The sequence below is a fragment of the Mastigoproctus giganteus genome, chromosome 8, assembly GCF_048544385.1.
Source record: "Mastigoproctus giganteus isolate SK-2022 chromosome 8, ASM4854438v1, whole genome shotgun sequence".
NCBI lineage: Eukaryota > Metazoa > Arthropoda > Arachnida > Uropygi > Thelyphonidae > Mastigoproctus > Mastigoproctus giganteus.
In genome coordinates this window covers 122,223,843-122,236,003 of record NC_143582.1, presented here as the reverse complement: position 1 = coordinate 122,236,003, position 12,161 = coordinate 122,223,843, and the positions used below count along the sequence as shown (strand labels likewise).

The 12,161-nt window shown below is 35.4% G+C and overlaps 1 protein-coding gene across 4 annotated transcripts in view; it reads right to left on the bottom strand.

Annotated features, from left to right (window-relative positions):
• Nucleotides 1–12,161, bottom strand: part of HDAC1 (histone deacetylase 1) — a 318,028-nt gene that overhangs the window by 53,551 nt on the left and 252,316 nt on the right. For all 4 annotated transcript variants that reach the window (XM_090378886.1, XM_090378885.1, XM_090378887.1 and 1 more), the window contains one exon: nt 10,935–11,171. In XM_090378886.1, coding sequence (XP_090235012.1) covers nt 10,935–11,171 — 237 coding nt within the window. The remainder of the gene's footprint in view (nt 1–10,934; nt 11,172–12,161) is intronic.

The window sequence follows — 12,161 nt, the reverse complement described above, 5'->3', positions numbered from 1 at the left end:
ATCTTTAAGAAAATAGGAGGAAAATGCCGAAATAGATGACTGCAGAGCTGGCTGGTCAAATAGAGCAAAAAAAGATAGAATGTTGCTGCTAAATGCAAGGTTTTATTACTCTTGGGGAATAGCAACCCACCAATGGACAGTTACAGGGCGATGAAAAGTACTGGTCTACAACTGGTAAACAAGTTAATCTGAATAGTGACACAAATAAGGTCAGGGAGGCGAACGCTGTATATGAGAAAGCATTGCCTAAGAGAGCAAAGAATGGGGACAAGGAATTTTTCATATATGTGAATACAACAAAGAAGACAGCTAATCAGATTGGACCCTTGTGCACTGGGTGTGGGAAAGTCTGCAGTTCTTCTCTGTTCAATAAGTTTAAAAGTGGCTTCTGTAATCCAAGGCTTCCTGATCTTTGACCTTTCTCTAATGTGTAATTGCTGAATCCTTAGTAATGCTTTTTTGTATTTTCCCACATTTCCTCAGGCAGTATATAGTCATCTAGTTCTAAGAGAGCTTGAAAACGATTGCCTGTTTCAAGCATATAATCATTTGGAATATATTTTGTACATCCAATTGTCTAGGGAAAACCTTATTCATGATCTTTTTCAGCTTTAGCTTGAGAATGATGTGGAGTAGCTGATGATCACTGCCACAATCTACTCCAGGAAGTGTTTTTTCTGTGATTACAATGGAATGCCACCTTTGCTGCATAAGGATATAATCAATCTGATCTGATTCCTTATTTTATGATCAGGTGATTTCCATGTGTAGAGTCTTCTCGGGTGCTGCTGAAAGCAGGTGTTACATGTGACAAGACTGTTCAGATGACAAAATTCAATTAAACTTTCACCCTCCTCATTTCTAGCACCAAGACCAAACCCACCACATTCCGGACTAGAAGAAACTGTCTTGCCTACTTTTTCAAGGAAATCAACAATGATACCGTGGGGTCATGTTAGATAAACATAGTGTGTGACCACGCTTAAACAGAAGCTTGTTTTACCACAGTAAAACAAGCTTATGTTACGTATTTTTGTATTTGTTATGTATTACCACATCTCTCTCTTCTCCCATTTGCTGAATAAATATCATTAGGAGGAAAATTATTTTAATGTGAATCCAAGCCGTTTTAAAAATGTAAAAAAATACCGGTTGAGTACACAGCAAACAAGAAGGCGTGGATGGCCACGACAACATTTACTGATTGGCTTTTGAATTTAGATAAACGCTCTTTTTATGCAAAAAGTTGCCATGATTGTCCAGCTTTTGTCCAGAGCAATTGTCCAGCTTTTGTCCAGAGCAATTGTCCAGCTCACTCTGAAGTGAGATTAAAAGCTATATTTTTGTGTGATTAAAAGTAAGATTAAAAGCTTATATTTTTGCCTCCAAATACTACAAGCATTTTACAGCCTTGTGATCAAGGCATAATACAGAATTTAAAATTTTATTACCAAAAACAACTGCTAAGAAAATATATCGCCGCAATTAAAGCAAAAGAACATTTCTCTGTCAACTTATTGGATGCATTGCATATGTTGCACCCTGCTTGGAATCTTCTAACATCAAAGACTATCGAAAATTGTTTTCGTCATGCGGAATTTTCCAAATTGACAGATTTAATACCTACTCAAGTCTCAAGACAATCAAGAAGCTGAACCGACATTCAGTGAAATGTTTGGGCGTGTTTCATCTCTTTTAGAAAATTCAGTATCTTAGGATGAATTTGTCACAGTTGATGATATTAATTTGTGTATAGCGCCGATTTTAACAGATTGTGATATTTTGGACATTGTACAGCCTATAGAAGTGTATCCCGTTGGTGAAGATAGTGATAATAATGTAGACATGACATAGATTTGTTAGTTCCTGTTCCTAATACATCAGAAATGTGAAAATTGATAAAAAGTATGCGCACATATTTAGATGTACATACAAGTGGTGGAATGAACCAAATGATGAATGGTACTGAACAATTTGTAGATAATAAGATGATAAATAACACGGTGCAAAAAAAGATAGATTTTTTTACAAAAAATAATTAAAATTTTTTTTTAAATTTTTACATACAGTCTGTCCTCGTATAGCACGATAGTTGCGTTCCTAGAAACCCTCGTGCAATGCAAAATCGTGCAATATAAACAACAGGCCCTATGGGAAAAGGAGGGTTATGTGCCGACCACCCAAGATTGAACACACATTTGGAACCAAAACATTACCAAACACAATAAATAATCGGGTAATTTTAATCGTTATAAAATACTTACGAATTTTATAATGATTAAAATACGTAATAAAAATAATATTATAATAAAGTATTTTTAGTATTTTTTAATACTAAAAAAGTATTTTTTACGGATAAAATACGTATTTTATTCGTAAAAAATTTATTATATTAAATAAAATAGTCGTAATAAAATACTTACGTATTTTATAATACGTAAGTATAAATTATAATACGTAAGTCGTAATAAAATATTGCTAATGCTTTTGCTTCTATCGTAAGCAAACTTGCTTTTTGTTTGATTTTCTATCCAAAGAGATGACAGCCGTTCCATCTCTTCCAATTCTTTGTGTCTTAATCTAATGGATTTTAATTACACTTTGAGTTGTTCTCGCTATGAAAGTTGTTTTTATTTTCTCCGCATTCTTTGTAATTCTCCGCGTTGCCTCATTTAGGTCTGTAGCACGTGCAATATCACATGATCTTTCATTTCGCTCAAAGCGTTTCACAATTTCATATTTTTTCTCTATCGACAGAAGCGGACTGGCCATAAGCCTTACGGGGGAAACCACGGTGGGCCGGAGGCCGGTGTGATTTTGGCCATAAACCGTAGTATGAGGCCACTACAAATTTTCCCGGGTAAGAATTTTTGACCCAGTCCGCCTCTGTTTATCGATATTGCTTCTTTTTTTTTCTCTCTGAATCTGCAGTGTCTTAGCCAGGACGCTTCCTTTTCACACCTTTTAAGTATTTTACTAATTTTTAGGGAATAAAGCACAATTACAAACGAGGTGGCACGCTTGATACACATAAACAAAGCTGCGCGCGTGTAGCAACTGAATAAACAACACCGTAAAGGCCGAGATACACTATTAACACCTCACATTTTACTAAAGCACATTTCTGGGGGTTACTACCATAAAACAATAAAAACAATTTCCAGTTGCGTTTCTGCTAGCGGAATCTGTTATAAACTGGTAGTAAACTCCATCTAATTGCATTTGCAATTATATCGATAGCTGGAATTGTTGGTTTTTACGTTTTTATGGTGAAATGTGTTTCCCCTTCACTGATATAAAACACATAAATACATTTTCAGAATCTTCTTCGTTCCTATCGTGTTGCGTTCAGTTGGGGTGATTCCGCATTCGACTGCCATTTCTTGTAAACACAAAGGCGAATCGTGTATAAGCGAATTCGGTTCGTGTTATATAAGATAACATTCCCCTATTTATAAATCGTGTATGATCGAATTCGTAATGCAAACACGTGTTATACGAGGACCGACTGTATTGTGTGTGTTTTTTTGTCTGATGAAGTCAATGAACATGTTAAGTGTTAATTTATTGTTTGTAAAATGCCCCTTGTGTAGTGTTAAGTAGTGCATAAAATGTTAATTTGTTTAAACTTTCTATCTTAACTCTTTTGATTATTACAACACCAAAAACATTGGCGGAGTTTTTTTTTTTTTTTGTTTACTTCTTTTAGCACGAAAAACTATTTCTGCCCCCAGGGTTTCATCGTGTTAAACGATTTCCACTGTATACAAATTTAAGATTGAAGCCAAGAACCCACTTAAAGTAAGAACACCTACTGATTTCTCCAATATTAATAAAGTAAAATAGGAATAATCTGGAACATGAATAACATTCATTTACTTCCAACCAACAAAGATTAGAATCTGCTGTACATGTTTCCTCCATGCTGAAATCCCCCTCTCCTCAGTATATTATAATTTTTTTTATTCCTTTTATTTCTTTTTTACATTGCAAACAAAGTATGTAGATACAGAAGTGAGTTACTGTTATTAATTCAATACTAATCACACAGTAACTAGCTTTTGAGTTTTAACTGAATAATGTTAACCATGAGTAATGAACAACTCAAGTGACACTTAGTGGCAGACAAAACAACTGCATCACTTGTGAATTTTGCAAATAATCTGTTTTGCATTGTGGGTTGCAGAAATGTTAGAAATGCATTTGTTAGATGGGATATATATTTCTGTGAATGAAATCCAATAAAAAGACTCCACTTGATAACCTAATTGCTATAAATATCTTCCAAAATAGTAAAATGCGTAATTAACGAAAATGGCAATCATGACAACCAAACATACATTTTATTGCATTTATGTGTACAAACTGAAATGACAAGTTAACGTAATAGTATTATGTACTGTAAATCAGCAAAATCAGTCCTCAATATTTTGTTGTTTCTCCTTGAGCTGCAATTACAGTTTAGCAATGATCTGGCATAGTTATTCAACTTCTGGATATATGGTTGCCCAATTTCGTGGTACCACAACCTTACAACCTGCAGCTGAATCTTACTTGCTAGCTTCTTCTGAGCAATTTTAGATGACATTATGTACCAGCAATTTTCAATAGGGTTCAAATCTGCACTGTTGCCGGGCAAGTCCAACACTGTAATGCCAGCATTTCTGGGGTATGACTGCACCTTAAGGGAGAAAAATGAGGGAAAACATTGGCATAAGTATGTTTTAAGCCTTGTGAGAAGAAGACAAACTCACTCATCATTAAATCTGAATAGCATAAAACTTACCAATTTTCCCGTGTGGCAAGGTGCCGATTCCTGTTGATTTGTTATTTGTTTTTTTTTTTTTTTTTTTTTTTAGGAGAATTAGCAACTAAGGCCATATTGCTCCGGGATATGCGGTGGTCATTCCCTGACCTTTCCACATCCTCCATATTTGGTGGCGACGGGCTCAAACCCCGGTCTAATCAACATGAAGAAGCGTATGCTACGCACTGCTGCTCCTTCCCACGTGGCTACTGAGGTGCCGATTCCTGCTGAAAAATGCAATTTTGGACGTCTGTGTGGTGATCCCTAATAACAGATTTCAGGCACTCCTCCAAGATAGCAGTGTAGGTTTTTACATTCACCGTTCTGTTAATAAACTTAATTTGCCCCACCCCCACCTCTTTGCTTATTATGCATCCCCAGACCATCTGACCGGCAGGAAAGTTTACAATTGATGTTATGCAGTCAGGATGGTATGCCTCCAATTTTCATCTTCTGGCATATTGCTTCCGAGCTATGCAGGTTGAATTTTGATTCATCACAAAAGATGATGGCGTCCCATTGCTCTTTTGTGTATGAACCATGCATTTTAGCCCAAGCAAGTCACTTTTTCCTCATTTGTTGGGTCCACAAAGGCTTCTTCTTGGGCCAATAGGCATTAAGACCACATTCCGAAAAGTCTTTGGATAGTTCGTGCACTTGTTTCAACACAAAGGCCATCGCAAAGTCCAGTTTTAGATCAGGAGCACTAGCACTGATCTAAAAGCACTTTTACGGCCTGATCCAGGTCTTCTCTTCAAAGCACCAGTTTCGTGCTTTAATTTCAGCACCCGGGATACTGTTGACTGGTGCAGCCTATTTTATCAGAGATAGCACGTGTAGAAAGCACTTCCTGGGACAGAGCAATAGCTGCACTTTATTTCTTTGCTGTCAACTGAACATATGGAGCCATGCTTATACCTCCGCAAAACAGGATACTAATGAGCTTGTATACCATTCCAATGCCATATTTATTCATAGAAACAGCTGATGCCAATACCTTGCAATTACCGTCTGGTGCAATAGAAGTGTTATCTGATTGAAGCGTTACCTTTGCTTTGCGACAAACAAAATGACTGTAATCAAACAATATCTTAGACACTTCACTGCAAATGTTACTTTTTTAAGGTGATGCAGTTTTTTGTCCACCACTGTATTTGACAAGCAGCACAAACATCAGTAAAAAATACTTTGTATATCATAACAAAGAAATTTTGGGACCCATAATAAAATTCAAACATTTTTTTTATAAATATAAATATTATAGACAATGTATTTTTGAAGGTCTCTAAAGAAAATTGGAATCCTTAACCAAGACGTTTAAAAAATATTTTCTTACAATTATTTTTTTATTATTATTATTATTTTTTTTTTTTTCCCAGACCTACTTAACTCAGTGCCCTAGCAAGTACCAGATGCCATGCCCACTATATCTGCAAATGCATGTAATTTGTAAACAAGTGATGCAATTGCTATGTCTCATGATTTTTTTTTTTTTTTTTATTATTACTTAAATAAATTCCTGAAAATACAGCAGAAGCTTTCTTAATCGATTTTCACTTAATCAACTTACAAGATTAACTAACACTCTCCGTTGTCTCTTCCAGGCATGTTTGCTTGAAAGAGACAACGCACATATTTAGATGTACACCTAATTCTGTTTTTACACGATAGATACGTTCCTGAAAAATACGTGTAAAAAAAGACATTGCATTCAATACACCTCTCCATCCTCCGAAACCAATCTTTAAACCAGTTCTGCCAAGTTTCACTAGGGAGTAAAGCACACTCGTTGTCCCAAGCCCGTAGAAGGTCCTCATCACTGGAAAACCGCCTCCCTTTTAGCTTCATTTTCACATGCGGGAACAGTGCAAAGTCGCAGGGAGCAAGGTCTGGACTGTAGGGAGGGTGCTCGAGAAGTTTCAGTCCTGTCGTGGTCAAATATTCGGTGCAGGCTTTGGCGCGGTCAGCTGGAGCATTATCGTGATGGAGGTACCAGGTGTCCATTCTTGACTTTGGCCGCAGGTTCTTCATAGATCCAATGACTTTAGGCAGGCATTGTTCAGTATACCACTTAGCTGTGACTGTCTTCTGTGTGTCCAAAACGACACGTTCCACAATTCCACTCGATTTGAAAAATACACTATCATTTTCTTCTTTACAGATCGGGATTTTCTGACAATTACGGGTGTGTCGTCATCATCAAAGACCCAAACTTTGTTTTGAGCCTTGGTCGGCAGATCGTAATAGTACAGCCAAGTCTCGTCACCTGTCACGATGTTGTTCACATACCGAGATTGTGCCTTATCAAACTTTTTTAACATCTCCCGGCACCAAGTCACACGTCGTGTCATCTGCTCTTCAGTCAGTTGATGCGGCACCCAGAGAGAACAAAGTTTCTTCACGTGCAAATGATCTTGCAGAATCGAACGAATTGCTGGTGCATTTAGGCCCAAAGTATCCTCTATATGTTGGTAGGTCACTCGCCTGTTTTCGTCGAGCATTTTCCTCACAGCAGTAACGTTTTCCTCCGTAACTGACGTTTGTGGCCTTCCCGGCCTCTCAGAATCCTCCAGAGTGAAATTTCCCCTTTGGAATTCTCTATACCACCTGAATATCGTTGTACGATGTGGACAATCATCATCTAGTGCAAGAGTCATTTCTTCTAAGCACTGGTCTATGGTTAAACCACGCACGAAATTATACCGCAAAACTGTCCTTATCTCATTTCGTGACCACGATGCCATCGCAAGCACTTTACACTCTCACTACTAATGAATAACTGAGCCCATCGACTTGGCGCGGCGGCTACTATGCACGTATGAACATGTCTCAACATGCAGCAACAAGCAGCTTCCTGTGATTCATTGTTGCGTCATATTGCAAAACCTTCCTAGTACCCTTTGTACATTCTGTTCGGCATTCGTTTCCAGAAGAAACCAGTTTCATCTGCATTCCACACTTGATCAGGAGTGTATCCTCCATCTTCAATAATTTTTGCAAGTTCCTATGGGAATACTTTAGCAGCCGATTCATCTGCAGATGCAGTTTCGCCTTTAATTTTTATATTATGAAGAGCATTCCTTTTAAGAAACCCTGTCATCCAACCTGTACTCGCAGAAAATTCACACTTTCTGTTTAACTGAGATGAAGTGCTTGGCTCCTTTTCTTTAATCTGTCTGTACATTCTTAGTGCTGTTTGCTTGATGGCATTTCCATCTACTGGTACTCTTGTTTGTGACTGATCTTCTATCCATATTACCAGGGCCTTTTCCATTTTTTCCTTGACAATATCTCTTGTATATGATGATGAATTAACACTTACTTTTGTTCCAGAACATACCGACTTCCTAATTGCAGCTTCATTTTTCTTAATAGTTCTTACGGTAGCTTCATGTACACCAAAATGCTTTCCTACAGACGTGTAGCCCCTTGTCCAGTTGCAAGACGATCTAAAATTTGAATTTTAAGTTCCAAAGAAATCGCTTTCCTTTTCATTTTGGTAATAGGCGAATTATTCGACATTATATAAGGGCTACCGAAAAATATCTCAGTTATAATTAATAAAAAAGGTATGAAAAATTTGTAAACTTACAATTTATTGACTATCGGCAAAATTAATAAATTTATATGTGCACAAATTTCACTTTGAAATAGAGCTTACTACTACATGTCTTCCGAAGATACAATGCACAAATACCGTAGATGTGCACCAAATTCAATAAAAATGTTGATGATTCATAGATACCTAGACGTACACATTGGTAAGCAAAAGCACGCGTTTCAAAACGCATACACTAGCTGTTATTCAATCTATTGGTGCGTGTAATATAGAAATGATACTAATATGCCACAAATAAAAAAAATTTTTCTTAGAATTTAGGCAAAAAAAATTCATAGAAATCGTGTTAAATCAAAATGACTCGCGTAAAAAGAGAATGAAATATTTATTTTGAATTGAATCCTGTGCCCAGACAAATTTATATCTCTTCAACATGGACTGAAGTTAGTAGATAGAGCAGAGGTTCCCAAACTTTCTCACTTCACGGCGCCCTTAGTGTCCCAATAATTTTTTCACAGCACCCCGAGGCCAAAAGAAATACCTAACACAGTGGTTTTCGACCTTTTAATATAAACCTATATAATAATTTTATTCTTTATATAGAGGTACTAAATATAGATCAATTATAGATATCACAAAATTAAAGACACAGTGCAATGGATACTGTACACCTTTTTATAATGAAATATTTCAAAAAAATAAAATAAAATAATAACTCTAAGTAACTTAAACCAAAATTACACAGCACCTCAAGAATGTTGTTGCGGCACCCCGATTGAAAACCACTGAGATAGAGGGTGGAGAAAATGGGATTCCCCTTCCTCCAAAAAAATTATTCTGAGTTTTTCAGCCTGCACAGCATGCAAATCAGCCAGTGAACATGCATTTCTACAGAAATAATACACAACAGACACTGTAGTGTGCCATGGGCCCTGGTCCTGTATGCCTCCTGAGTTCTGTGCATCCCATCGCAAGAGGTTAGTTGTATATTTGGTCAAAACATATTTGCACCAGTAAAGTTATTTGTTATTATAATTAAAATATAGTATGTAATTTAATTTAATATTATGCAATTAATGAAATATGAGTGAGAAAAGAAAGAGCAGTTGTTTTTTCTATGAAAACTAAGTTGAATGCTCTGGAAAATCTTGATAAACGCAATTCTAAACAATTGCGGCTGAATTATACGTATACAAAACTGTAAATGAGTGGAAAAAATCAAAAAGAAAATCTAGAAATATTTTTGAACTCAATTTGTTTCACAATGCCATTACTTCTTCCTCTACTTAAAGAAACCACAATTAGAGACAATCCAATATAACTGGTTTATACAAGAAATACAACAAACTCCAATCATCATAAATGCAGCAAATAAGGAATTGCTTAGGTCTTACATCCTAAAATTCAGAAAGCTGTACACCAAGGTACGAATGGTTTGGATGTTAGGGAAAAGTCATGGTATTCTTGCATTGAGTATTGGGATAAAAATCACCCAAGCTCATTCACCAAGAAGGAAATCTGTTTGAAACTAAATCCACAATGTGGATGAAACCACTCAAAATTAGAAGATATTACCTTAACAAAAAAAAACGATAGCCAAAACAGCATAGCCCCAGCAATGAAAGTGGATCTTGCAAATTACTGGTTTTTCTTGTTAAAATCAACTAATCCAAGACCTTTTAAAAAATATAAACTGTTCATCTTTACCAGTTTACTACCACTCACATAAATCAGCATGGGTAAACTCAGTGTAATACCAAAGAATGTTTTTTTTTCATGAATTTTTACCTTCTGTAAATACACCTGAAGAAAATAAACTTAACTGAAAAAGCTATTCATCTGTATAACATTCCTTCACATCCAAGTTGTGAGGAAGTGGCTTCAAAATCAAAATGATGTGGTGATTTCAGCTTTAGTTCATTCAACTGAGGACATAAAAGGACTGAGAATCATACTTTTACCATCAAACGTAACATTCTCGATCCAGCCTATGGATCAAATAAATGCATATGCTTTACGTCAAAATAAAGTTCTTAAGATACTTCTTGTATACTTCTTTATGATTCCCCATTTTAACTGACTTCTTCAATTAACCGAACTAGCAGTCCTAATCAGGTTGAAAAGGACTGTTGCTACAATATCATAAGGGAATATATATATATATAAAAATATATATATATATATATTTTTTTTTTTTCACCTAGCACATGGCAGGTGATTCAGATAAAATTATGACTGACTGGTGGCAGTCTTATGAGATAAAATCATGATTAATTATGATTAATTTAATTAAAATAAATAAATATATGCTAACACAATAGGCTTTTATTATGTAGACCCTCATGACTAGTAAAATAATCCGTCCCATGCTAATTTTGAAAACAACACCGTTACACTTTTGAAAATCTTACTTTGTACTTGTATCAGGAAACACTCAGACAGTTTTTACTTCTGTTGTTTAGAATAAGGTAATTCAAACTCAAAATTAATAATTCCTAAAAATAAAAAAACAGACCTCACCTTTTAGAAAAAGGTATCAAAATAAACCACTTTCAATTCTTATCTCACCTTTACTATCGTCATCTCTTTTACTGGATTCTTTCTCTGGCTTTTCTATATCATCAATTTTCTGCTTCTTCTTAGGACGATGGGATTTAATATCTCTTCTTCCATCTTCATCATCACTATCAGAAAATTCTTCTTCACATGCTATTCTTTTTTCCGATGCTCTAATACTTATTCTTTCATCTGGGTCTTGCTTGTCTTCATCTTCACTCTCTTGATCAATGGAATCTTCAGGAATAGCTAAGTGAAAAACAGGAAATTCTTTTAAAAGTTTAAAAGAATTACACACATACCAAATATCCACATACCAATTATCCTCCACAACAGTGCTCATCATTGCTAAAACACAAATTCTAACTTTTGACTTTTTAAAAGCTGAAGATTAAGCATTTGTAGGATGGAAAAAATAAAATAGTTTCAGGAAGTTTTTAAAGTCCACACTGCAGCAGAAATAATTTTTTTTTTTTTAAATATGCACTTTATATTAAAATACAGTCATAGGATTCTTTTCAGTATAGTATGCTTATATTTTTTTTTTCTGTGGAGTTCTGTTTAGATAATCCAGTATACATCGATTATAACTGCTTAAAGAAAGACACTCAAGTTTCTTTTTAATGGTTTGAGTAGTAAAAATTGAATACAGATAATTAAAAACTTAGTATTTTGATATTAACAGTTCCCAAGCAAATTGGTTCACTACAAAGGATAAAATTAAAGATCAGTCTTTCATTTTCATTAAATTCTGTGGCAAGAAAATTTACATAAAGTTCATGATTAAGAATATACTTAAGAACACCTGGTCTGGAATGAAATTAAGAATCTAGGATCAGATAAGAATCTGTGAGATTGTCACAAAAGGACATAATGCAAAGAATAATTTTGTAATAGTGTATTTAAACTTTAGCAATGCTTTTCTAATATGTAATACAGTGGATTCCGGCTATTTGGGCCATTGGTCAATCGGGCCAATCATTTATTTGGGCCAAATCTTAAAGAACAGAACCTAATCAAGAAAATAGCCAGGGTTTTCTCCGCTTAATTGGGACAACATGCCATTTAATCGGGGCAGGAGACCGCAGCACTAGAGATTACTCTACGATTGTCTCTGACCATACCGTTTGGTCCAGTCGGATTTCTGGAGGTCACAACAATAAAACAAAAACAATTAGCAGTTTTCAGTTTATTGGGCTTTTCTGTTAATGCAATCCATTATAAACGGATAGTAAACTC